This window comes from Budorcas taxicolor, chromosome 8 (assembly GCF_023091745.1).
Source record: "Budorcas taxicolor isolate Tak-1 chromosome 8, Takin1.1, whole genome shotgun sequence".
Lineage (NCBI taxonomy): Eukaryota > Metazoa > Chordata > Mammalia > Artiodactyla > Bovidae > Budorcas > Budorcas taxicolor.
Window position 1 is genome coordinate 64816096 of NC_068917.1, and position 27905 is coordinate 64844000.

The window sequence follows — 27905 nt, forward strand, 5'->3', positions numbered from 1 at the left end:
GACAGGACAGTGCAGCAGGCCTCTGGCCCAAGTGGTGACTGGTGCCCCAGGGGTAGCAGAGTCGGGGTGTGGGAAGGGGTAGGTGGGAGACGAGGTTCTAGACTTAGTTCTGCCACAGGCAGATAAGAGTCAGAGACCAGATGAACTGTAAGGCAATTTCACCTCGGACAATCTGGGTGCTCCACTGGCTAAATCGGAATCTGGGAATTTCTGCCAGTATAAAATCCTACTGCACACCTCCTGGCCCAGAAGGTGAGAAGAGAGGCATGGAGCATGCAACACGATCATGGAAGGCATGCAGGTTCTCAAGACCAACCACCTGGCAACCTACCTAGTCTCAGGTCTCACCATGCCACCTTCCAGGCTGTGTTCTTTGTGTGACTCATCAGGACTCTTGCCTTTCTCCTCATCCACCTGACTGACTCCACTTGTTCCTTAGGAGTCACCTCTTCCAGGAAGCCCTGGCTTCACCCTCTTCCCAGATTCACCTTGATCTCAGCCTCAGTTCAGTTCAGTCACTCAGTTGTGTCTGACTCTTTGTGACCCCATGGACTGCAGCAGGCCAGGCTTCCCTATCTATCACCAACTCCTGGAGCTTACTCAAACTCATGTCCATTGAGTCAGTGATGCCATCCAACCATCTCATCCTCTATCGACCCCTTCTCTGGCCTTCAATTTTTCCCAGCATCAGGGTCTTTTCCAATGAGTCAGTTCTTTACATCAGGTGGCCAAAGTATTGGAGTTTCAGCTTCAGCATCAGTGCTTCCAACGAATGTTCAGGACTGATTTCCTTTAGGATCAACTGGTTGGATCTCCTTGCAGTACAAGAGACTCTGAAGAGTCTTTTCCAACACCACAATTCAAAAGCATCAATTCTTCGGTGCTCAGCTTTCTTTATAGTCCAACTCTCACATCCATACATGACTACTGGAAAAACCATAGCTTTGACTAGATGGACGTTTGTTGGCAAAGCAATGTCTCTGATTTTTAATACGCTGTCTAGGTTGGTCATAGTTTTTCTTCCAAGGAAAAAGTGTCTTTTAATTTCACGTCTGTGATTTTGGAGCCCAAGAAAATGAAGTCTCTCACTGCTTCCATTGTTTCCCCATCTATTTGCCATAAAGTGATGGGATCGAATGCCATGATCTTAGTTTTCTGATCTCAGCCTATGGTATCCTAATGGCCAGTTTCTTTGTTTGGCTCCCCATGAGCCCCTCAAGAGCAGAGGCTACACCTATTTGCCCCCATTCCCCCATCCTTAGTACATGACCACAACATAATAGGTGCTCAAAGAATGACTAAATGAAGAAACTTAATGAGCTGCTGTTTCATTTTACTGGGGGAAAATATCAGTTTTCAAACCAGATAAATTGGATAAAACCTAATAATGTTCCAGTCAACACTGCAATTCCCCACTGAATTAATTTATACATTCGCTTGCAAGCTTAATAATATAGGCATATATTTTAGAGGGAACAGGTGGTGATGAATGACAGGCTTAATTAGGCAAATCATTCCACCTAAAATAAGAATATACAAACTCCAAGTGAGTGATTCAGCAGCACAAGGGAAAAAAAAATGCTAAGAACAAAAGCTCCAAACACAACTGTTTTCATTCCTTCTAATTAAGTTTCTCTTTAATCTGCAATTTTAAAAGGCAATTCTTTTAGTGATTTTCTGTAAAAGATAATGGAAGACACAGCCCTCAAAAGAATATCTGCATTTAGAGAAAAAACATACCATCCCTGCGAGTTGTTAGAATGACAGTATCTAATTAATTCCACCTATAGGCAATTACAAACAGAAGTCAGGGTTCTGCTGGAGGGAGGGGAGACTCAGGCAGGCAGGGCCAGGCCTCTGGAGCCCTTCATCTTTGGTGCGATGACGGGACCAGAGCCCTGGTGGCAGTCGGAGAGGTGGTCCAGTTAGCGGCTCCACCAGCCTCTGTCTCCAAGGCAGGTGCGGTGACCCTTCGCGATGCCCTAAATGTCCTTCCACAGCTCTGATCTGATGAGATCTTTAAGACCCAGCTCAGATCTCCTGGGAGGCCTTTCCTCCATCCAGGTTAGCATTTGCTGTTGCTGGTCCCCTTCCTACTTGTATTATAGATTTCATATCAATTAGGCCTGAAGTTGGGTCAGTGTTAACAAGCACCCATGCTAGCTCTAACCCTCAAGACAACCCTGCCACCCTGTGAGTGAAGGGAGGGGGTTACCATCTGGATCTCAGAGCTAAGTGACAGGGCCGGCCAGGCAGGCATTGCATCTCCTTTATTTAGTCTTTGCAATGACCACCAACCGTATGATGTCTAGAAGCTGCCAAGGTCTGGCACAAAAGCCTGCCTTCCACAAAACCTCCCCATCCCCCCTTCTGAGAACTCCCCTCCTCCAGTATAGCTCACAGCACTCCACCCTTCTCTTGTATGTAGCTCAGCAAGCCCCCAGCCACTCCTCCCCTGACAGCCCATGGGGTTCTCTGGGGGACAGTACCTAGGACTTATTTTCCTCTCCAATATCTTGTCAGCCCCTAAACTGACTACAGTGCTTGGCATAGAGGAGGTGCTTAGTAAATGTTTGCTTAGATGAAATAAATGTGTTCCTTCTAGATCTGGCTCCTTCCTGTTTATCATTCAGGGCTAGCCAAAGAGATCAGGTTCCCAAATTCCCATAAGCCTCTAAAGCACAGCTCTCTGGGTCCAGAAACCCTTGCCAGCTCCTAGGTCCCCAGGACAGGAAAGGACAGAGAACTCACTCTGGTGCTTGACGCCCTCGGTGACTTGGTGACAACCCTTCTGGGTTGCACACCCACCCCTCGGCTCCAGTCACAAAGAATAGCTGGTCTCCCATCCCTCATCTCCCTGCTTCCAGGCCTCTGCTCTGCTGTGTCTGCCCTGGAGAATCCCTTTCTTCACTATCAATGGGTGCAAAAATCCTAGCCATTTTTCAAAGTTCAGCTTTCATGCTGCCTCCTGGGGGCAACTTTGGTCAAGACCACCCAAGGTGGAAGGCTTCCCAGGTGGCGCTAGTGGTAAAGAACCTGCCTGCCAATGAAGGAGACAAAAGCAGCATGGGTTGGATCCCTGGGTGGGGAAGATCCCCTGGAGGAGGGCATGGCAACCCACTCCAGCATTCTTGCCTGGAGAATCCCATGGACAGAGGAGCCTGGTGGGCTACAGTCCATGGGGTCACAAAGAGTCAGACACAACTGAAGCAACTTACACGTACACAGGGCCCAGAAGAAAGGACTTCCTTCCTCCCTTCCGGAACCCCGCCTCCCCTGTCTACGGCATTGTCTGACCCCACCGCAGTCCACAGGATAGTGCAGGGTACACTGGTGTCTTCTCAGAACCAGGTGGAGATGAGGCCTCATGCCTTAGCCTCTCCTGGAGTTCTCTGTGCCTGACACACAGTCCATGGGCTGCAACAAGGCCAGACAACAGAATTGCAGCGGCTCAGCTTCGTGGAGAGGGTATGGACTCTGGAGTTAGGAAGAGCCAGGTTTGAATCTTGCCTCTGCCACTACTGTGTGACTTTGGGTAAGTTTTTAAACCTCTCTGAGCCTTAGCTGCCACTTCTATAAAACAGGGCTGACAAGGCCTAAACCATAAAGGATTATGGAGGTGATTAGTAAGAGAGGACATACCAAAGTCCAGGCAGGGCCCTTCTCCCCATGGCCACATCCATGCTCAGAGCAGCTCCTTTTCTTTTACTCAGGAGGATTAAGTGCCTTGTATCAGAAACCACCTTCTCCAGCCTGAGCTGAAATTCCTAAGACTCCAAGAAGACAAGACATATTCTGTTTTTTTCAAAGCTGAATTCTCAGTGCCTAGGATAGTGCCTGATATCAGTGCTTAGACTCTATTGAGTGAATGAATCTCCACCCAAATTTATGGTCAGCAGGTCCAAAAAAAGACTCATTCATCAATCAAGAAAGGAAACTTAGGAGCTGGACTCCCCCTTCAAATCATTTTAAAATAGTTTTGAAAAATGACTTAACCTTTACTGAGTGCTTCCTGTTCACAGGTGGGCATATGTGAGGACCCAATGTGACATTCTCTGACACAACAAACTGAGGAGGTTGGTGGGACTTTATGTTTTTATGAGTGGGGCCTGGACCGGGCAAGTAGACTGCCCAGCAGAGAGGAGCAGGCCGTCACGCCAGGCAGGGGGCCCCAGCCCCCTGCCCCTGACCCTCTGCTTTGGGATGAAAGCCTGGGCAGCCTCCCCTTACCTAGGGGTGCTCTAGGAGTGCCTTTCTCTAGCCCAGGCAGGGAGAGAAGACTTGACAGTCTGCCAAACATCCCTGAGTCCTCCGGGCTGACCACGAGTATGGATGTTGGCCCCTAAGGATGGTTCATAGGGAATCGGAAGGAAGTGAAGGGGACCTAGGGCCTTGGGTCCCCAGGTGGAGCCTGTGGATCAGTGGCTGCATCTTTCTGGCTGGCCTCCAGCCTCCCCAGTTCTCCAGCACAGGACAGAGTCCCTTACGCAGGGGCAACAAGGATTAGAGAACTGAAAACAAAACCCTGTGCACAGAGCTTTCAGGTGCTGAAGAGGCCTTTTAAGGCCCCATGTGGATGAGGCGGGAACAAATATGGGGCTGACAGGAGGGGCCTGCAGTGTTCCAGGTCTGGTGTTTGTTCATGGACATCCTATTACTTTGAAAACACAAGGGCAGAGAGACCAGAACGAAGGTGCCCACAGCACCCTTTCTGCACAGTCTAGGGTGCTGATTCCTGCACACTGCTGGCCTTGACTCTGGCCGGTTTTTGGTAGAGGGGACAGGAGTGGAGTGGGGAGGGCAGGGGTGGAGAGGCATATAAGGGGCTGCAGCCCAGGTAGTCATGAGCCCCCAAGAGGGGGCAAGGAGGGAGACTGTGCACTGATTTGGGAGGGGGGCCCCCATGACCCAGAGTCTATGGAAGCTTTCATGACAATGCGCAAGCACTCCTACTTGACTAAAACTCTGTTCCCAACAATGGTACTCTGCTGCTTCAACTTTCTAAACATGCCTTCTGCATCATCTCGCTTGTTCCTCATAGACAAGCATTAGAATTTCCATTTTACAGGTGGAGAAACCAAGGCCCAGAGAGGTGAAGCCCCCTTCTCCCCTGCAGTTCAAGAGCAGGCCTCATTCTCTCCTCTCCCCAGGGAGTGAAGGCTGTACCTGCAGATAGGTTTTAAGACAATGGGCAGCTCAGCACATGTTTGGCTGGCTCTTTTAGGATCACCAACAACAGACCTCTGTGTTCCCCTCACAGGCACACGCAGGCCCCAGGACACCATGCTGCCATATCTCAAGGGCAGTGCCTGAGAACAGAAGTTCCTCATTATAAGAGGGGGTAGTGGTGACTTCCAGAGAAGCAGGGCACGGGGAAGCCTGTGAAGTGGGCGCCTAGAGGCCGCCTGGGCTCTAGGAATGCCATCTGGGTTCCAGGAATGCTGTCCATGCATGTACACCCAAGCCTGGACTGGGGAAGGAGGGGCTGGCATGAGTGAGCATGATGTGGCTGCCTGGTGCAAAGACCCCACCCCGAGGGCTGCTGCTTGGCTGCAGGAAAAGTAGGGATAAATCCTGATGAAAATGATAAAATGACCTAAATGCAGAGGCCTTTACAGCTGCCAAAGCAAGCCATCTCCACCATCATTACTCATTTTAGAAATGAGAAATGACCAGCTGCGAAAGGGACTGTCCCATGTCGACAGCTAGACTTGAACTTGAACCCATATCTTCTGAATCCCAGGGGCCTCTAACAAGTTCAGCACAAATCCTATCTACAGTGCAACAAGTTCTCAAAAACAGTAGTGATGATAAAGATACCAAAAGCTAGCATCCACTGAACACTCACTGTGCCCCCGACTTCTGGCACCGATTCCAATTACCACCTGGTTTTACAGATGAGGAAACAGGCCGTTTGACCCAGGTCACCCTGCTAGCAAGTGACAGCCCAGGGGTTTAAATCTAGACCCTGCAGCTCTGCTAGCTCTGGGCTGGGCTCCTGTCAGATGGAGAATGCCCACTCAGATCTAATGCAGTGTGTCTCCCAACACTTTCACCTGCAGATACCCACAGACACTTAGAATCAGTCCTAGGGCCTGGGAGAGGGACTTCCCTCATCCACAAGCCTCAGAGGATGTGCAGGAAGCAGGCTGGGCACTTGTAGAAATGAGTCTTCCCTCCCAGGAAGCCCCAAACCTCACCCAGCTGCTCATTGTTTCTGCTGCTGCCCATGCATAGATGGAATTACAGGAGAGGAATGACAGGATGGGACAGGTGCCTGGCTCTCAGGGCCCTGCTTGTCACCTACTGGCACACAGTCTCCCCACCCACAACCTGGCAGGCGGATTCATGGGCCAGTCCTCAAACATCCAGGGACACGCTCTCGGCTTCTAGTTCAGACCAATGGCAGCAACCGCAGCCATCGCCAGCCACTCACAAACGCCCCTCTTCCTCATTTGAAGAGAAGACAGGTGTACAGCTTGAAAAAGTGATGTGAAAACATACCATCTCTGTGTGAGCAGGCTATGTGATACCCCTCAAGAGAACTTGGGGTTGGTTTTCCTGAGACCTAATTTACTCAATAATTTAATAAATACTTGCGTGTTCATTACATGCCAGGCACTGATCGAAGGTGGGGACCTAGGTGTCAACAAGGCCCGCTGAGTCTCTGACCTCACAGAAATTAAAACCTCTATCCACACGAAGACCTCTGCCTTGTCTCATTCTACTAAACCTTTGGGTTTTTTTCCACACAGGAAACAAAGGCACTTGAAGAAGAAACATTTCTATCAACATAATTAGCAGGCAAGCCAAAGCTAAGAAACACCAGTGTTTTTCTTTTCTTTTTTTTTAAGGTTACTAAATGAATTCATTCATATGTCAAACAGAAAAACCAACTGGAAAAACCTGTCCCTCAGTAACATATCAGCCAAAGGAAGCAAGTGATCCCAGTTCTCTCGTTTAAACCCTCCCCCTCCTCTCTGCAGACCTGCTGTTCACACGTGTTAAACATTAATTACAACTGTTACTCATTACATAGCAAAAAGCTCCGAGTACCAACACAATTGTTAATTTCCTCCCAGGCCCAAGGCATTCTGGGAAGCTGAGCAGGGGGCAGGAAGCATGCTGGAGCCCCACTGGGGCCAATGGTGAGGAGGTGGCACGCGCAGGGTGAAGGTGATGGTGGCAGACTCCCCGTGGACTCTTCTGCCGAGGCTGAGCCTGTTTATTCTAAGCACACAGGCATGAGTCACAGGCTTGGTGGGAATAGCGAGCCTGGAGCAGGCGCTGACGCACTCAGTGTCAGCACCACCACCTTCAGAGCACTTGCGTTTCACGGTGACAAGTTGCCAGCTCAGTACGGAGTGGGCGCAGCGGCTTCTGCCTTAAGAAAAGCCACCTTGTAAAGTAATTAGCCTCCAATTAAAATAAATAAATTTATATTTAAAAAAAAGAAAAGAAAAGCCACCTTACCCCAGCACAGGTAAAGGGAAGGTTCAGACCTGCCCGAGCCATACTCACAATGTCAATGCAGCAGTGGGGAGAGCGCCTGACTCGACTTCATCAGCTGTGTGACTGTGGACAGGCTGCTCACCGTCTCTGAGCCCGAGTGGTGCCATCTGTGTGATGGCAGTGAAACCACACCATCCCTTGCAGGACTTCATAGGGTCAACCCACGCCAGCCTCATAACTGGGCCTCACTGTCTATTAACTTCCTGCCCCTCCTCCATCACCCCCTCACCTTCATGGGATTATCTTAAATTAGCCAACTGAGCTGGCTCAGGGACGACTCACAGATGTTTAGGAAATAGACATACCTGGGACCTCACTTTACCCTTCCTCTGCCCTTTGAGCCTCACTTGATGAGGCTGGGAAAATGTCAAAACTCAAGAGGGTGCCTGCCAAAGGGGTGACCAACACAGCAATAGCACCCCTTCAGCTGACAGTGACAAGGGAGTATCTGGCTGTTCCAGAATAAACCAATGCACATCCGCAGGGGATGTGGGGGGAGCACAGAGGGGCCCCAGCCCAAACTAGGACGGGGGTAGGGAAGGGAGTCATGTCAAGGGAGGCTTCCTGGAGGAGGTGGCACTGACACCCCCGAGCCAAGGTGTGATACCCCTTCCCTACCTCCTCCCTGGCCCCAGCATCTAACATATAGTAAGTACCGAGTATGCTGTAGGTTCGCAAAGTGGGGTCCCCAGATCAGCAGCCTCAGCAACACCTGGGATCCTGTTTGAGATGCAGATTCTCCAGCCTCATCTCTGGAACCTACTGAATCAGGAGCTCTGGGGGTGGGACCCTGTAATCTGTTTGACGCTTCTTGCAGGTGACTCTGCCACATGCTCTGAGCAAACCAACCAACAAACGAACATGTCACAGGTAGAATTGAGAGGGGTTTGGGGGAGATTGGCAGTGGAGACCCTCTCACACCTGGGGACCAGTGGCCTGGTCCTCGGGAGGGACTGAATAAAGGATGGAAGAACTGGGTGGTTCATGGTGAGAACTGTTGCTGGAATCGAGATGGGAGTATCTCCTACAGAAGTATTGTTTTCCACACTATCCATACCTCTCATTGCCTGCAGTAACTGGGAATGAATTTCATAAATGGGCCCTCTGTGCCCCCAAAGTAGCTTTTTATGCAGTACTGTTTTAATATATAAAATTAAATTTTATTGAATACAGCAAGCCTTCCCTGAGCACCAGTAACCATTCTCTCAGGCATGACCCTTTAGAGTTTATGAAGTCTTTTTTCAGTCTTCTCCCTTGATCACCACAGAGATCCAGTGTGATACAGTCTGTGACAATCCCTGTTTTACAGACAGGAAAACTGAAGCTCAGGAGGCTGAGAGCCTGAGACCCCACAGCTGGTGAGTGGTGGGGCTAGCGTGTGCACTTGGGCTTGTCTGATGCCAACTACTACCCAGTGGCGCCTGACACCAAGACACTGTGCTGAGCTTTCAAGGGCAGAGAAAGTGGCCGAGGAGCTTAGTAAGGAAGACAGATAAGTACTCAAAATAAGTATATTCAGCATTGAGTCATGTCTGTCTACTCTTTTCGCTAGAAGGCAGGCCCATTGCTGGCTGAACCCAGGACACTGCTTTAAAAGTAACTTCAATGGGGACAAATCTCCAGACAGTGAGTCAAAAACAAAATGACTTTGTTTCTCTGAAAAAATCTTTTTTTTTTAAAATTTGACCATGCCAGGTCTTAGTTGTAGTACGTGGATCTTTGATTTTCATTGCGGCATGCAAAATCTTTAGTTGTGGCATATGGGATCTAGTACCCTGACCAGGGATCAAACTTGGGCTTCCTGAATTGGGAGCAGGAAGTTTTACCCACTGGACCACCATGGTAGTCCCTCTCTGAAATATCACCTTCACCCACTCTCTTGCTGCCCGGCACCTTTAGTAAGCACTCTGATCACTTGCTTCTTCTTGGAGGCAACTGCAATCATTAAAAAACGTAGCTTTTAACTCAACCCACTGAATTAAAAAGAAATGTTGATCCATCCTCTGTGTATGGCCCAACTGGCTCTGCCATGAGGTCTCCAGCAGTTCCTGTTCCTTCCCTGGGCCTCAGTTTCCTTGGCTGGACAAGAAGGAGTGGGATGCCATGGTGCAGGGACCCCTCCCTGTGCAGAGCAGGGGCAGAGCATGACCAACCCATGGGATGGCTCTGGTCATCCCTGTGCAGTCACGAGCCTTCCAGAACTTGGGCTGCCATAGGCTCCTCAGCTGGAACCATTTTGAGTGGAAACCTACACCCCAGGCACATATCCTACTCACTGTAGACACAAGGAGAAATTGGTGACATTGCTAACAAGGTCTATCTAGTCAAAGCTATGGTTTCCAGTAGTCATAAATGAATGTGAGAGTTGGACCATTAAAGAAAGCTGAGCGCTGAAGAATTGATGCTTTTGAACTCTGGTGTTGGAGAGACTCTTGAGAGTCCCGTGGACAGCAAGGAGATCCAACCAGTCCATTCTAAAGGAAATCAGTCCTGAATATTCATTGGAAGGACTGATGCTGAAGCTGAAACTCCAAAACTTTGGCCACCTGATGCAAAGAACTGACTCAGTTGAAAAAACCCTGATGCTGGGAAAGATTGAAGGTGGGAGGAGAAGGGGATGACAGAGGATGAGATGGTTGGATGGCATCACCAACTTGATGGACAAGAGTTTGAGCAAACTCCAGGAGATGGTGAAGGACAGGGAAGCCTGGTGTGCTGCAGTCCGTGGGGTTGGAAAGAGTGGGACACAACTGAGCAACTGAACAACAACCCAGGGGCTCTGGGAGGGTGAGGGCTCCAGCACGTTACATGCAGTATCTTGGGTAGTGCCAGAGAATTGAGACATCAACAGGGTAAGGGCTTGGGTTCTAAGCAGGACTTCATAGGTTCAAATTCTGGCTCTGCAGCTGACTAGCTATAGGATCCTGGGCAACTGTTTCTTCTCTTTGGACTTCAATTTCTGTATCTGTAAAAGGACAAAACTAAGATCCCAGGAGGCAGCTGGGAGGATGAAATGAGATAATGCATGCTAAAGAGTTCTGCAAATACCAGCACTACCACTACAGTGTTCTGTAAGCCTCACCAGGACTCTCTGCAGCAGACACATTTCCCCAGAGAGAGCACAGGGGCCCCAGGAGAGGTTCTATCCTGGTCCTTCCAGTGGCCCCCAGAGATGTGGAGACTCCACATCCACACCCCTCCCGCCCCCTGAGCCAAAGTCTGCTTCTCTACGTTACCCACCCAGTCTTCAGCTGCCTCCCCGTGTGGCCACCTCCTGGGTAGGCTCTGTCCAACTTACAAAGCCCAGGGGCCGGTCAGACCCTCTGCACCAAGCTGTGCCACCCGAGACAGCATGGAATCACTCAGGGTACTTCTCTTGCCCCACACTGGGCAGGGGGCTGCATCAGTGAGGGGGTGGACCTGCTGCCAATGAAGTCTCTCGGGGGGTGAGTCAAAGCAGCGGGGGGAACCGAGTCCAGCCAGCTCTGAAGGCAGGTGAGTCTGCCGGGTGGGCAGGGGGCCGACAGCCTGGTCGTAAAACTGATAAGGCATCCGTTTTGGAGGTTGGGATGAACTCAGTCCAGGCATGTGTGCTGAGACTCCACTGCTGGGTGCGTGGGGGTGGGTATCCTGGCTGAGGCTATCAGCAGCTTCCCATAGGGAGGGCAGGCAGGAAACCTCCTTCACCTGCTATAGAACTCTGAGAGAAGGAAAGAATATCATTCCCAGGAAGTGAGGACCACCTCACACCCTGCAATAGCTGTTTTCACGACAACCAGGAAGTGATAATCGAGCCTTCCCGAAAGGCTGCACTGGCTGAGAAGGCCACCTTCTGTGGGGAATGCTGAACCACCCCTTACAAAAGCCTCCTTTCATGAATGCCGTGCAGGACAGCACTGTGAAGGGCAGAAAGCACTTTTGCTTCATAGACTGAATCACAGAGATAGTTCAGAGGGCTCCCCTTCCCCCAGCTTCCGGCCAGCATGCTGGGGTCCTGATGAAATGAAGCATAGAAGGAGCCTTGGAAGTGGGGAGTGGCAGGCTAACCTCCCGCTACAGGGCAAAGCCCTCTTGATACCAATGCTGCCTCACTCAAGCTTCTGCTGGCCAATCTCAGTGACAGGAAGCTCATGATACACTTTCAGGTGTACCACTCACCGGGACCGTATATCCCTATGGCTCCTCCTTGGTAGGTCCACCTCTGCCCTTTGGGGGTCCCCACACCATACACCTTTGGAAATCTGAAAACACTGCCCAGGTTCCTTCATGCGAGCTAAATAGGCAGAATCAGAATATAAGGGGTGGAAAGAGATGATGACAGTTTTGCCCAGTGGATTTTTAGCCCAGCTGCAGATCCTGTCCCCAGGCTCCCGTGGCCCGTCACAGCATCCAAGGGCCCAGAGAACTGGGCAGGGCACTTCAAACAGGTGTTGTGAAAACGAGGACGAGGCCCAGCTCAGCACTGCCTTGCTCCCTGACCACCAATGACGTGCTAAAGCGCCTGCTGCACACTCTACTCGTTCAGGCAGGAGGCGGGAGCCACCTTTGTTCCTGAGCAGCCACCCTTCCTGGTTTACAAACGGGGCTCTGGCAGCACTTCAGCTACCCAAACGAGCTGTTTCCACTCATTCTGGTTACCTGAGAGGTGGTGCATCCACCTCACTCCACCTGCACTCTGGGCTAGGAAACAGGAGGGTGCTCCTCACCTGACAATTTCTGTCCAGATGTGGGGAGAGGATTTGGTCAAAGACTCAAGACTGGTGCTCACAGCATCCCTCCAGCCAAGGGAAACAACTTCCTTATATGCCCCAGAAATCAGAACTGAGCCAAAAGCTTCTTGGAGAAAGCACAATCAGTATCCAGGGCTTCCCTGGGGGCTCAGCAGTAAAGAATCTACCTGCAATGCAGGAGAACTGGGTTTGATCCCTGGGTTGGGAAGATCCCCTGGAGCAGGGCATGGCAACCCACTCTAGTATTCTTGCCTAGAGAATCCCATGGACAGAGGAGCCTGGTGGGCTACAGTCCATGGGATTGCAAAGAGTTGGACACGACTGAGTGCCTTAGCACACACTCATAATGAGTATCCACTCCAGAGCAGGACACATAGTTGATGAGGTAAGTGACTTGATGAGACACAAGTGGGACAGGATTCTGCGTCTGCCTCCTAACAGCAGCCTAAGAAGTTGACCTACAATGACACATGTGACAGCAACTCAGCAACAGAAAACCAAATCCAGAATGGAGACCTGTGGCTCAGAAACTTATGTGGGGACCAGTTCTACCTGAGACCTTGTGATCCTTTGTGAAATGTATAGTAGTTCTAAAACCAGCTTTGGGCAGAATTGGGCAAGTTCTGGCCTGAGAGCCTTCTGAAGAGATGATGCCGTGAGGGGTAAGTGCTTTTCATTTTCACAAGCCTGAGAACCCCCTGGGGGTCTTTAAAACTTATTGACTCTGCAGGTCTGGGGGCTTCCTTCATGACTCAGATGGTAAAGAATGTGCCTCCAATGCAGGAGACCCAGGTTTGATCCCTGGGTTGGGAGGGCCCCCTGGAGAAGCGAATGGCTACCTGCTGCAGTATTCTTTCCTGGAGAATCCCATGAACAGAGGAGCCTGGCAAGCTACAGTCCAAGAGGTTGCCAAGAGTCAGACATGACTGAGCAACTCACACTTTCACTTTCTGCAGGTCTGGTCTGGGGCCCGAGACTCTGCGTTTCTCACCAGTTCCCAGGTGATGTGATGCTGCTGGTCCAGGGACCACATTTCGAGCAGTAAAGCATCAGACTAGACCAGAACATCAAAGGTAACATGACCTGCAAGGTGGTCAGTCCAGGAGAGGGTGAGATGCCACACCTACCTGTAGTGTCATCTCTTGCCATGGCCTCTTGGGATCTAGAACAGTTGTCACACGAAAAGTTTGGCCCTTTAATCAAACTGGTGTTTGCGAAGAGCCACCTCTGGAACAGCATCGGTCCCATTCTAGCTTCTCCCACACCCAGGATCAACCATGCCAGGGGACAGTCCTTGGCTTTCACTGTACCGAGGGTAGGAACGGCTGTGAAATGCACTGGGGAGATGTGAGGTGACCAAGGACCTCTCAGTTACCCAATTACTCTTAGCCCCGGCTCTTGGCTGGCACACACCGCCTGCCAGAAGGGCCCAGCACCTACAGCACTGACTCTACATGGTGAAAGAACTGCCCCACCAGGGCCATGAGCAGGAAGCTCTGCAGGCCTAGAGAGGCAGCAAGGAAGCCCGTGGGACGTGTGGATGTGCCAGGAGGGCTCACAGTGGTGGCAAAGGAAGTGCAGGACTTTCCCAGACAGGACACAGCTAGGAAGGGCACTTAGCAGAAGGCAGAGACTGCACAGAGTGCTGCATCCAGGGAACTGAGACATACATGCTAGAGTAGTCAGAACCTCAACTGAGGGAATCAAGACAAGCCCTGGATACTGATTGTGCTTTCTCCAAGAAGCTTTTGGCTCAGTTCTGATTTCTGGGGCATAGAACGGAGGGCGGAGGAGCCTGATTTCTGGGGCCACATCTGGAGGGCGGAGGCTTCACTTCTGAGCTCCAGAAAGGGAGGAACGGTCTAATTGTGCTTGAAAATGGGAGATTCTAAACAAAATGAATGTTAAAAATAAAAACTCTTCCTTTATGACCTTCAGTGTGATAAGAGTTAGTCACCCCATGTTTCTCTGTTCATATGCCAAAACTCTTAGAAGCATAGAAATTTTTTTGCATCTGACTTTCCCCTCTTAACATTAAACATAAGCATTTCCCGAGGCTGCTATACATAATAAACTCTTTGTCAACGTCACTTTTTAGTGGCTGCTCAATATTCCATTTAATCAATGGCCAATGCCAAACATCCAGGTCATTCCCCATCTCTCATCATGCCTTTTTCTGTGCTTTCGATCATAAGTTTAGATCCTAAGGACTGAGATTAGGATCAAAGGGTGTGAACATAGCTGAAGACAGGGGACACATATGGCACACTGCTTTTCAGAAGGCTGTGGAAGCAGAGAGGCACCTGAGCCATTCAAGGGGCTCCGGGCCAGGGGCGGGTGAGGTCAGCCCCGGAGGTCAGGACGTGCCCACAGCCTGTGCTCTGTGAACAGGCTTGTGCTGAATGAAGCTGGGACAGGAAATGCAGTGGCCCTGGATGCATGCAGGCCGTCGTAGCTGCATGACAGGATGGAGTCACTGGGATCCGCAAGGCCCGATAGGAGCCACTCTGCAGACTGATTTTCTTCTAGTTTTTAAAATTTCCTTCCAAAATCTTGGCTTCAGTGAACTTGAGCATTACCAACAGGACCAAGACAGAGTCAGACAATGAGATCATCTGGGCTGTCTAGATCCTGGCCTCCAGGATCTTCCTCATCTTTGAAGGGCTCATCTGCACTAGAAACCCTGTGGCTTACCTGAGCAGGCAGGGACCCGTGCACTTACTTCCTTTACACAGGCGAGTGCCATGCAGGTGAGCAGCCGCCTCTGAGTGGGGCCGCTGGCTCCTTACCTGCCAGAGCGGGGATAGTGACCCGGTTCCACTCCCATGGCTGATCGTACTCGTCGGCGGGCCTGTCGTCATCCTGGGGCAGCTTGCTCTCCCGCAGCCGGGGGCTGATCGTGCTCTCTGAGTCTGAGTCCACGCTTTGGCCCTCGGGTTCATAAGGGGTGTCGTATAACTGGATGCCTTTGTGCTGCGACCGGACGCTCTCCTGCCTCTGAAATTCTGCAGTCGAAAACGAAGGAAGCAGAGATGTATGTACGCACAGCACATGCCTCCTCACCTGGGACCTGCCGGATGATACCCATGGGAATTCAGAGCCGCCAGCCAGGGAGATGGGGACTGCACAGAACAGACCCCTCGTTGCGTTTAACTGCTGCCCTCCCCTCGAGGGCAGTGTCCATGGCTCAAGGCTTCCTCACAAAGATATCAAGTTCTGGACCAAACAACAGAACCAGAACACTCCCTGTCACCATCCGCTATCTTCAAGGGCAGAGTCCAGACACGAGTGTGATGTCCTGGGTGTGTTCCAACACCAGCCCAGGACACACAGAGCTCTCAGCAACCCCCAGCTTACAGATGGGGGGCGGGTGGTCTTCCCACTAGGGCAGCTCCCTGGTCTCTGGACTTTTAATTCTCCATCTATAAGATGAGGAAAATGAAAGTGAAAGTCGCTCTGTCATGTCTGACTTTTTGAAACCCCATGGACTATACAGTTCATAGGATTCTCCAGGCCAGAATCGTGAAGTGGGTAGCATTTTCCTTCTCCAGGGGATGTTCCCGACCTAGGAACTGAACCAGGGTCTCCTGCATTGCATAGGCGGATTCTTCACCAGCTGAACTACCAGAGGTAAGATGAGGAGACTGGGTCAAACGACCCTCAAGTTTCCACACAGCTCATATATTCATTTTACAGACCTAAGAAGCCAAGAACCACCTCCAGAGAACCCAGGGTCACTGATTTCTCCCCTACAAAGCCCCACGAGTGACCCTTTCCTTGCATTTCTACTTCCCTCAGGGCCTGCCTGTCTCCTAACACGCTGAATACAGCCAAGACACTGGAGAGCAGAGGTCCAGTTTCACTTCTGAATAAGGAAGGAAAGCTCTCAGTCTTCTGGAGAGGATGCCAGGGCCCGGCTCCAGTGTGGGCTGAGCAGCGGCCGCCCATCGAGATGAGGCCCCACACAGGGCACGATCCTGTCAGCGACTGCTCATTCCTGAGAATACAGTGGCGGCTGAATGACAAATACCAAGACACTATACTCAGGCTCTTCCTCATCAGAAAAGGGGGCATTTTTCTGGCTTTGATCATAAACACCCGCTGTGTGCAGGGGGACAGGCAGGGTTGCTGAGGCTGCTCTCAGCAACCTAAATTAGCATAATACTCTTTTCAGGAAGGGGTCTCCTGCAGGGCCCGTGAGGGATGAGGCAGGAGGAGAGATGATATTTGAACTGACAGCTCTGACAAGGGGAGGGATAGGACGAGGGACAGGATTCCCTGTGGTAGGACCAGGGCAAGCCAAGGCAGTACAGCTGGAGAAAAGGTGTTCACGGCCCACTTTCTTGTTTTATTTGTAAGAGATATATATATAGCATTTGCCATTTAACCATTCTTTAGCGTGCAAGTCAGTGACAAGAAGTATGTTCACACTGTCATGCAGCTATCACCACCATCCATCTCCAGAACTTTCTCATCACCCTAAACTGAAACTGTCCCCCACTAACCCCTCCATTTCCCCTCCTCCAGCCCCTGGCAACCACCATTCCCCTTTCAGTCTGTGAATCTGACTACCTAGGTACCTCATACAGTGGAGTCATATAAGGTACTTGGCTGGGGACACTTGGTCTTCTTTGACAGTCTTATTTCACTTACCACAATGACACATTGTAGCATGTGTCAGAAGTCCATTTCCTTTTAAGGCTGAATAATAGTCCATTATATGTATGTTTGGGGCTTCCCAGGGGGCACTAGTGGTAAAGAACCCGCCTGCCAATGTAGGAGACTATGAGAGATGGCGGTTCAATCCCTGGGTCAGGGAGATCCCCTGGAGCGGGGCATGGCAACTCGCTGCAGTATTTTTGCCTGAAGAATCCCATGACAGAGGAGCCTGATGGGCTACAGTCCGTGGGGTTGCTAAGAGTCAGACATGACTAAAGTGACTTAGCATACATGCAAATGTTTATTTACTGCCTACTTCTGCTGGAGCACCAGGTCCAAGGAGGTGGGAAGAAGGGAAATGGGGCTTGACACAGAAGTGGTGAGGGTTTTGAGAGTGAGCCGTTCAAATGGAGTTATGAGGTGTTCTCCAAATCAGAATTCCAGCACCACAGAGATACAATAGGAACCCATGGGAGTCAGACGTCTTGAAGAGCAGTTGACAAAACACAGAGATGATGTCAGCCCTTCCTAGGAACAGCAGTCTTTAGACTAGGCTTCATGATCCAATACCAGCTCACAGGGCCGACAAAAACTCCACCCTATGCATAGCACCTGATGCAACAGAAACTAACTGATGCTGGGCAGTGACCCTTGGTGTTTTAAATTAAACAGCACTATGGTGATATCTTTCAGTGTCACATCTTTTGGCCTCTTCATACTCATAAAGAAGGCTGAGCACTGGAGAATTGGTGCTTTTGAACTGTGGTGTTGGAGAAAACTCTTGAGAGTCCCTTGGACTGCAAGGAGATCAAACCACTCAATCCTAAAGGAAATCAATCCTGAATATTCATTGGAAGGACTGATGTTGAGGCTGAAGCTCCAATACTTTGGCCACCTGATGGGAAGAGCTGACTCATTGGAAAAGACCCTGATGCTGGGAAAGATTGAAGGCAGGAGGAGAAGGGGGCAATAGAGGATGAGATGGTTGGATGGCATCACCGACTCAATGGTCCTAAGTTTGAGCAAGCTCTGGGAGATGGTGAAGGACAGAGAAGCCTGGTGTGCTGCAGTCCATGGGGTTGCAGAGTTGGACATGACTGAGCAACTGAACAACATCAACACCAGGTGGTATCTCCCAAAGTTCACTGAGTTACACCCCAACTTCATGATTTTGCCGTTTTCTAGTACCACCTGGGTTATTATTTACCACTTTTTCTTGATGTTGCCTCATTTTTTAGAGTAAATAAATCCACTTAAAAAGGAAACTTTTAATTACCACCCCATAAACCATTACCTTTTACCGAAAAACAGATGCTAAACATAAAAAGAACAAACAAGAACAAAACCAGCTAGGTAGGTACATCTCCCAAAGCCCAAGGCTTGCTTTCTCTCTGCTGAAAAGGTGAACAGCAAGCACTGGAGAGCTGATGGGAGGGTGCAAGCAGCAAACCAATTAGCATCTTTGGCAAATAAGAATAACTTTCTCTTTTCAGAAAGAAAGAAAGTGAAGAGTGAAAACCTCACTATGTGGCTACCTAAGATCATGTTTCCTGAGATGTCCCACACTTTGGCAACACATGGCTTTATTGGGTCCCCTGAGTAAAGTGGGATGATTTATTAGTTTTGCGGATGATGCTTTCATTTTTATGGGGGATTAAGAGAGGAAGAGGTTTCCCAGGTGGCGCTAAAGGTAAAGAACTCCCCTGCCAATGCAGGAAACATGAGATCCGGGTTTGTCCCTGGATTGGGAAGATCCCCTGGAGAAGGGAATGGCAACTCACTCCAGTATTCTTGCTGGGAGAATCCCACGGACAGAGGAGCCTGGAGGGCTATGGTCCATGGGGTCACAAAGAGTCGGATATGACTGAGTGACTTAGTACACAAGAGGAGAAGAGAAGAGTTATAAGAGGAAGGACTTGGCCACTTCCAGGCAAAAACCAACTGGAAAGTACTGGAGACAACTCCGTAAATTAGGAAATCTATCAAGCTATTTGAGCAGTGTTTTGTGGGGTTGTCATCAACCGCATCACTGCCGTCCTGGTTCTAAAGACTGCAGTTTTACCTCCTGTTTTTGGAGAATTCCAAGGGCTTGGGACATTGGGAACGCAGCTGACAGGCACTGACCTAGGAAAACCACCTTCCACTTTGTCTTCTTTCACAAGGAGGACTGACAACCAGTAATATGTGCTCTATAGTATCCAAAGAACTTCGCATGAAAATTCGCCATTTAATCCTGGGCTTCAGAGCAACTCAAGGATGCTCTGTGGGCTGCCAGTTATCATGAACATCCTTGCTCATTTTCTATCTTAGAGTGCAGCTGCAAACAGATATTCCATGAACATGGGTGGGATAAATGAACAACAACTGACAGCCAGAAACTCCTCTTTACCCCAAATTCCAGTTAATTTATGAAAGTCTCTGACTGCAGGGTTAAGGTACCTGGAACAACATGAAAAATGAATATAGTCTAGTGTTACACAATATTCAGAAGAGATAGATATTCTGCATAAACACCAGCCTAAAAGGAAAACATGTGCAGGGAACAGGTTAGCTATTAAATCAGAGGGACTCATGCATACACCTCTCAGACAGGATTTATTGTTCTGAAAGCATCTGCGCCTTACCAAAGCTGAGTTAGTAATGGCATGCAGTCAGGGCAGAGGATGTTAGAATGGTAATCATTAAAACGAGCTTCCCCCTGTATTACATGGTGAATTCAAATTTTCATTAAGGCTCCAACAATAGGGAGCAGTTAAGTAAATTATGGCACGCTAACTGGATGGAATATTAAGCAGCCATTAAAATGATAAATCTGAAGATTATGTAGCTACAAGGAAAATCGTGCATGAAATTATGCTAAGTTAAAAAGTGAAATATAAGACTGTTTATGTGTTGAGCAGACCCTATCTTGTGGGCTTTCTAAACAAGTCCTGGGCAATGTGAACAAAGCCCCAAAGGAATTTTACTCCTTGTTTAGGAATTGCTGGATACTGTCATCACACATTTTGCCCATAATATCTAAACTCTGATGACAGCTATGTTGTAAGAACTGATACACATGAATAAAGGGTGGAAAATCTGATATGGGAAGGTAAACAGTTACTGTGTTTAGAGGGAGGAATTATTGCATAATAATTTTTGAAAGTTTTAAATAATGAATAAGGATGCTAGTAAAGAGAAAATGTAATTAAGAGAATCTCACATGAAAGTAAATGTGATTTTAAGCAGGTTGGGTTTATAGGAGCTGTGTGTTTCGGAAGCAGCTGCTTTTGCCTGAGAAAACACCCATTTAGGGAGCATCTCTGCTCCTATTTAGGAAACATCTCCTTTCCTCTTTCCAAGAGTCCCAGGAAATCAAGTGCTGTTGCACCATGCCAGCCCATCACTGTCCCCTGCCTAATGACCAGGTCCATCCTCCTTATAACTCTGACTGATCCATGACGGTCCAGAGACTGATCTAATAGGGAGCTGTAACCATATGTTTGAAGTCATGAGTTATATGGACATCACCATCTATAAACTCATGAAAAATGACCTTTCATATTGGGTGGCAGGCTGTGATTTTATGCCTCTTAGGCAGGGAGCAGAAACATTAAATTGACAGGGCAGGGATTTCTGTTGACCTCTGGAGTAGAAAGGTTTTCAAGCGCACTACACATGGAGGAAGCACACACACCAAGAGCACTTTCTTTTAGAATCAGAGACTGTTGAGGAAGCCACCCTGAGCACATTCACCAAGGGCATAGAGTCCAGAGGGTGAGGCTGGTGTGCTGACTAAGGACTGTAGCCCTGAGAGGCAAGGAGGGCCGGGGGTTCATCTGAGTGAGGAGCCCAGGACAGAGCTCGGTGCAAACCAGGGGCCTCCTAACTGGCTCTGAGAGTTCTGAGTTCCCCAAGTCCACGGGCAACAAGTTACACTTTGCTCTGGTGCTCACCAATTCTGTGCCTCCCCTTCACAGCTTTTTGTTTGTGTGTTTTTATTTTATTTCCTTTGTCTGTCTGTCAGAGTTAATTCTGATGCTTAACCGCAATGGCTCGATTAGCTTAGACATGGGTAGACTCGGGTTCACCTGCCCTTCCTTCTAGTATGTGTATCTTGATATCTATTATAGCAGCCTCATTATATACATTTCTTTGTATTACGCACAGCCTCAAATCTGTATTTTGAAAGCAGGTGGATATACATCTAATGAAAAAGACTAGAAGGGAAAAAACCAAACAAACATTTCTTTATCTCTTGACCTTCCTTTCAGGAACAGATACAAAAGGGCAGGGCTTGACTTCACCTTTCGGGAACAGTCTAAAAAAATCAGCGCACATCGCTGGTGTACCCAGCCTTCTCCAGGAGCATGGGTATCCCCCTGTCCTCACACCCAGTCAGCCATCTACTGAATGCCCAGCACGTGAGCAGATTGAGATGAAGCAGAACAGTCCTGGTCTTCAGGACTTGGTCCTAGGGGACAGAGGGTCAGAGCCCCCAACACAGACACAGGCGGCTTAGTGTCCTCAACAGGGGGCAGATGTGACCCTACAACTTAGTTGGGGGAAATCTGGGAAGGCCTTAATGAATTTAGACATGAGGGCATGCATGGTGGTGTCACAGGGAAAATGGGTGTTTGATGAAGGAAGGACAGAAGCAGGGGCACAGCAGCTGGAATCACGAGGTGAACATGGGGAAGGCAGGCCATCCAGGGGCTCAGGTGGAGAGCAAGCGGAGGCAGGTGGAAGTGGTTCTGGGTGGCCTTGAATGCTGTAGGACGGCACCCCCAGGACTGTCTGAGGAGAGGTGCCCTAGAACCTCTGGGCAGGTAGAGATGGATGGGGAGAGGCCGGCACAGACGTGCAGAAGCTGAGCTGGAAATGACAGATGCTGGCCTGCAGGCCCCTCATCTCTGATTTTGCCAGCTGGTTTGTCTGAGTATCCACACCAGATCCCAAATCATAGGGTAGCAGAGCTCAATAGAAATATGTGGCCAAGGAGGCCTCCATTCCCAGGCCCCACCATCATCTCTCAGCCCAAGAAACCTCTATTCAGACAATGGTGGGCATGCCTGACCTGCAGGCCTCCATGGTCTAGGGCTGTATAATTAGGACAGTGCAACTGCCACTGCCCGGGGCTGCCCCACACCAGCCACCTGGGAGACAAAGTCCAGGCTCCAGATAGTGGACAGGTGTGCTGGCTGAAACCACGGATCCCCCCAGACTGCTGGGGCTCAAGTTCTGACCCCAGTGGGGGACCCAGAGCAGGCTGCCCCAGTTTCCTCATCTCTGAGTGGGGGGCAATAGTATCCAGGATGTTATAAGGATTAAACGAATCCATGCACCTTCAGTGTTTAGGACAGTGCCTGGTCCACAGAAGGTGCTCTGGGAATATTGATTTCATTTCAGTTACCACTACCGGGGCATCTCTGGAATACCATGCCAAGACCCCTCCTTCTCTGAGATCACCCTTCATCCCCCAGAGCCACAGAAGTCCTGCTTACAAACTCTAACAAGCAACCCTGCATTGGAAATGGAAGGGTTTCATCACCTATCTATGAACCTTTCCTTTCTGGATCCACAGCTTCTGATTTTAGCTGCTGCTTTGGCAATCTATTGTTTCCACATGGGAGCTTTGCTCTCAGATCCACTCTTGCCCAGAACACAAAACACACAGGGAAAGGCTCTGTGCCCAGGAGTCTAATGACTACATTTTAAAACATCTTTTTATTTTATATTGGAGTATAGCCAACTAACAATGTTGTGATAGTTTCAGGTGGACAGCAAAAGGACTTGGCAATATATATGCATGTACTCTTTCACACCCAAACTCCTCACCCATTCAGGCTGCCACATAACATTGAGCAGAATTCCCTGTGCTATATAGTAGGTCCTTGGTGGTTATCCATTTTAAATATAGCAGTGTGTAAATGTCCATTCTAAACTCCCTAACTATCCCTTCCTCCCATCCTTCCCTTACCAACAACCACAAGTTCATTCTCCAAGTCTGAGTCTGTTTCGTAAATAAGTTCTTTTTGTATCATTTCTTTTTAGATTCCCCATATAAGGGATGTCATACGCTATTTCTCCTTCTCTAATGACCACAGTTTATAGATGGGGAACCTGAGGCCTGGGAAGGCATGAAGCTCTAGGTCCTCCAATTCCTAGACCAGGCTCTTCTTCCTGCCTTTCAGATGCTTCCTCACACCTCTTTTATCAGACTGTCTTGGCTGTAATCTTCTGAAGGAAGGGGCAACTACCTCGGTCAGGTCTGAGGTGTTAAAAGTCACACCCAGCACCACAGCCTGAGTGAGGCGTTCAACAGGAGGGGCGGGCGGCTGTTCCCAATTAGACACACAGCCCAAACCCAGCCAAGTTCCGGGCACCACATCAAAGGGAAGGAAGGGGATGCTCTCCTCATCTAAACTGTTAAAACATCTGCTAGAGAAAGACCCTCCTTCTAACCAGGGGTCTTCAGGGCTGGGCCTGAATTCAGGGGTCCCCTGGAGACCGAAGTGACAGCATGGGGCAGCAGGGGTCCTCGGGGTGGACGCCACCAGGCAGCAAGGGCAGGGCAGCTGGGAGACGGATCCTGGACGCAAACCCAACCCAACACAGCCAGAGGCCCCGCCCCCTCCTCCATCGAGTCTGGTTTCCGGAGCTGTGGAAAAGCCAGGCGACTGACTAATTGGTGTTCCCTTACCATCTCTTTTCCAGGCATGCACAGAAATACCCCAGAAAAAGGGTGAGCTCTGTGGAGCAGAGGTGTGGAAAAAGAACAATGGTCACAGCAGCGGGAGCAGTGTGGGCCTGTCACTGCCTGGCGGAACCTGCACTGCCCGCTCTTGGACGCTCAGCCCAAGCTTGAGGGGAAAGCTCTGCTCTGAGTCAGGGAGCTGGGTCTGCTCCCTTCCCCTGGTCATCTGTACAGGGATGGGTGTCTCCCCTAAAGGGCCCTGTTCTGGGGTCCCTGGAGGGAGACAGGCTTGCACACCTGGCGACACCGATTGTGCTTTGCTCACAATTTAAAAGGCCATGCAGGCCTCTTTGCAGGGCTCTTGGGAGCTGCCCGCAATTACGGCTGGCCCCTCAGCCCTGCCCGTCACTCTGCACTCTTCCGGTGACTGCCTTCGCGTGCAGAGACCTCTTTGAGCTGTATCGCCATCCCCTGTGGAGACTCACTGAGGTGAACTGGCCACTCCGGGGTCCCGGCTGCTCCGGGGCTCAATGCAGTACGTGAACGAGGCCCCGTATTGAGCAGCAGCCTCCTCAGGAGACAGCTCTCTTGCCTCCATGTCGGCGGAAGATCCACATTCAGAGGCAAGCAGGGAGCCTGTCTGCTTTTCTTCTTCAGACCCATCATCGAGTCCTCACTGGGTGCCAAGGTGGACCCCAGGCCAGTGCTGAGCACTCGCATGGTATGAGACAAGGCCCCTCAACCCCAAAGAACCCATGGCTCAGCAGGAGAACTGGGACACCAGCAACCATAAGCACTGAGTGGAAAACCATGGCAAGTTACAGAACGCCTGCTCGTGCCAGGCACAGTCCTTGGTGCTGGCTGCATGTCCTTCCTCATCCCCATGAGACAGAGAGACATGGGCGACTGGCAGCCTCAGAGCCTCAACAGGGGCCAGCCCAGTTCTAAAGTGGTACAGACGCTAGCAGTCCATGGAGGCAGAAAGCAAAGGCAGTCCCAGGGATTTCAAGAATCCTTAGGGAGGAGGTGGCACTTAAGAGGAGCCCAAGTCCTAGTGCAAAGAGGCCCCTCAAGGGCCACAGAAGCCAAGGGACCTCCCTGGCATCACAGACATTGAATGGGGAACCCAGGGTAGAATGCACGTGTGAGTACTCAGTCGTGTCTGACTCTTTGTGACCCTATGGACTAGAGCCCACCAGGCTCCTCTGTCCGTGGGATTCCCTAGGCAAGAATACTGGAGTGGGTTGCCATGCCCTCCTCCTCGGGGATCTTCCCAACCCAGGGATCGAAACCGCATCTCCTATGGGTCCTACACTGCAGGTGGATTCTCTACCACTGAACCACAGGGGAAGCCCCTCAGGGACGAGTGTGCTAAAGAAAAGGAGAAAGATTCGGACGGGCGAAGACAAGGCCTCAGGAGAAAGGGCAACGGGGGCAGGGTGAACACAGGCCAAGTCATGGATGGAGCAGAGATGGAGAGATTGTGAGGCAGAATCAGAGACTGTGAGCTGTCTGAGCCCAGGGCTCCCGAGGAAAGGATGTGGGGCGTGGCTAGAAAAGGAAACTGGGGCTGGGCTATGGAGGGCCCCGAATGCCAGGAGGAGGGGTAGGAAACTGGAAAATGTGGCCAGCAGTCTTCATCAGGTTTGCGCTTTCAGGGGAGAAAAAAAAAAGCCTTTATAGAAGCTGGCAGGAAACACCAGGGCGTGGTGATCAGCTGCTGATGACCTGAAGGTCTGCCCCTCCGAACAATTAGGGCTCTACCCATTCAAAAAGTGGAGGATGCCCAGGGCTCCAGAAGGAAAAACACACTCCAGTGAACAGTTCCCAAAAGGGGAAAAGCAAGCATTTCCACTGGGCTAACAGGCAGAGGTCGGGGTGGTACAAGCACCTTCAGGTCAACCTTGAGGGGGCGGGCGTCTGCTGATCCCTGTGCTGTGGACAGAGGCTGGGGACCCCCGGGGACTGCCAGGGGCCTCAGACGTTAGCCAGCCGTGATTCAGTCATGATCCAGCCGTGTGTCTTTTGAGTACTGACGGCCTGTACTTAAAGAGAGGGCTTGCCAGCCCCTCTGGCGAGAGATCTTCCAGTCTGCTGGGCATGACGGTGGTCTCAGCTTCTAGAGAGGCCTCAGGCCACAGTCTAATGAGATAAAGCCACGGGGGACAGGCTTTCATGCCAGACCAGCTGGGCTACACCCCTCACCAAGCACCATCATTTACCCTTTCTCAGGGAACCTCCCAGAGTGAGCCTTGGAGGAACCATGACCACACCCAAGCCCCCTCCCTACCTCACTGATGTGAAATCTGCAACTCAGATAGGCTGTGTGGTTCAGCCAAGGTCTGGGAGACTCAGCTCTCAGTAGTATACTTTAAGAGTGCTTAGTGTGTGTGATGTACCAGGGTCTGTGCTAAGTCCAGTGCCTCCAGGTTCTCATTTAATTCTCACACTTCTGTACAGGGGTGATGGCGGTATTACTACTTTAAATTTGGTCACACAGCAAGCCAGTTGATAGAGGCAGCCTGGCTCCAAAGCTCATGCTTTTAACTATGCAGCTGTCTATGCCACCTTTCCAACACTAGTTGGTACTCCCTCCCCTCCACCAGGTACAAAATAATACAAACATGTTTGGGTCTGCAGGGGAAGAAAGCAAGCACTGGAAGAGGCGAGTCCTAGCTCCGGCTAACTTGCTCCTGGCTTCACCATGCTGAGTGATGCCAGGCAAGTTACTTCCTCCTTCTGGTTACCACTTTGCTCTTTAGTCAGGGTAACTCAAGTCATCCTGGGTTTTATCTGACAGGTCAACATACAGGTCCCTAGAAGAATTGTTAGGAAAGCAAAGGGTGATATCAGGAGGAAGAGAGCTGGCCATTGAGGAGGTATTAATAAACACATTCTAGAGCTTTAGAGGGGTGGCCAATGCATGTGGCTGGTCCCAGGCTGGCTGGATCTAAGCAAGTGGTTACAAACTGGCAACGGTTGCAGGGTGCCAGCCTCCCAGGGCAGAACCAGGGCCCCCTACCAAGCATGACCCTTCACTCCATCTGTATCTAACAGCCCCCCTTGCCACGTGTCAGGTTTGCAGCCAAATTGGTCAAACCCCACACGCACCCATCTGGTGGAGGCGGCAGTCCTGGGGCTGGTCATGGCTCATGCTGGGGGGTGTTGCTGGCGTTGTGTCCCATGCCCAGCACAGCTGTCTGGCCGGAAGCAACTTGCTGAGATCTGGCACGCTCTCTGCCCCAGCCTTCCTTGCTTTTGGAACTGCTTCAAGAGAGGAACTAATGTCCCTGGGGACTTGTAGACAACCTCAGCCTTCTGGATGGTGATGATGAGGCTGCTGGCCTGGGACCAGCCTGGCCCTCTGCTCACTGGCTTTGTGACCTAGGTCCGCTGCCTCATCCACTGGGGTCTAAGATTTCTTGCAGGCAAGGCAGAAGCCAGTAAAGGAGATGGTCTTGGAGACCTTTCTGGCTCCAGAGTCCTCAGTCTGACTCTATGAAGACTGGATGCTCACACAGGCTTCTTGCTCCACCGCTGCGGCTCCAGCACGTGAAGGAAGAGGGGACATACACAAGAGCACCCATCCTACAGTGGGCAGGTTCCCTGACCTCGGCATCCTAACCACTCTCCAGCAAACCCTCCCAAATTCAAGCCCAATATGCAGTTAGAATCCTCTGCAGTCAGAAGCTCTACCAACACAAAATTGTATTTTCCTGCCTGTGATTAATTTTAGGTGTCCATTTGAGTGGGCCACAGGGTACCCAGATACCTGGTCAAACATTATTCTGGTTATTCTGGGAAAGGTCTTTTTGAATGAGATTAACATTTAAATCTCTAAGTAAAGCAGATTGCTCTCCCCAACATAGTGGGCCTTGTCTAATCAGTTAATGATCCAAAAAAAAAAAAAAACCCAACCCTCCAATGATAAAGATAATTCTTCCTGCCTGAAAGAATTTGTACTGAGACATCAACTTTTTTTCTGCATTCAGACTCATAACTGAAATACTGGTTCTGCCTGGGTCTCGAGTCTGTTGGCTTTTAAGACTCAGGAACTACACCATCAGCTCTCCTGCTTCTCAGGCCTTCAGACCTGGACTGGAACTAAACCACTGGCGCTACGGGGTCTTCAGCTTGCTCACTCACCTGGGGACTTGCCAGCCTCTATAATCACATGAACCAGCTCCTTGTAATAAACCTCTCCTATTGGCCTGCTTCTCTGGAGAACCCTAACTTACACCTCTATGAAGAGTCCTTTCTCACATGTCTACCATGTGGTCCTAGTGTGGGCTGCTTGTCTGCTCCTTTTCTCAAACAGATCCTGCAAA

The 27905-nt window shown here is 50.2% G+C and overlaps 1 protein-coding gene across 1 annotated transcript in view; it reads right to left on the reverse strand.

Annotated features, from left to right (window-relative positions):
• SHB (SH2 domain containing adaptor protein B) overlaps positions 1-27905 on the reverse strand; it is a 134151-nt gene that overhangs the window by 31548 nt on the left and 74698 nt on the right. The window contains 1 exon segment of the mRNA XM_052645214.1: positions 15032-15247. Coding sequence (XP_052501174.1) covers positions 15032-15247 — 216 coding nt within the window.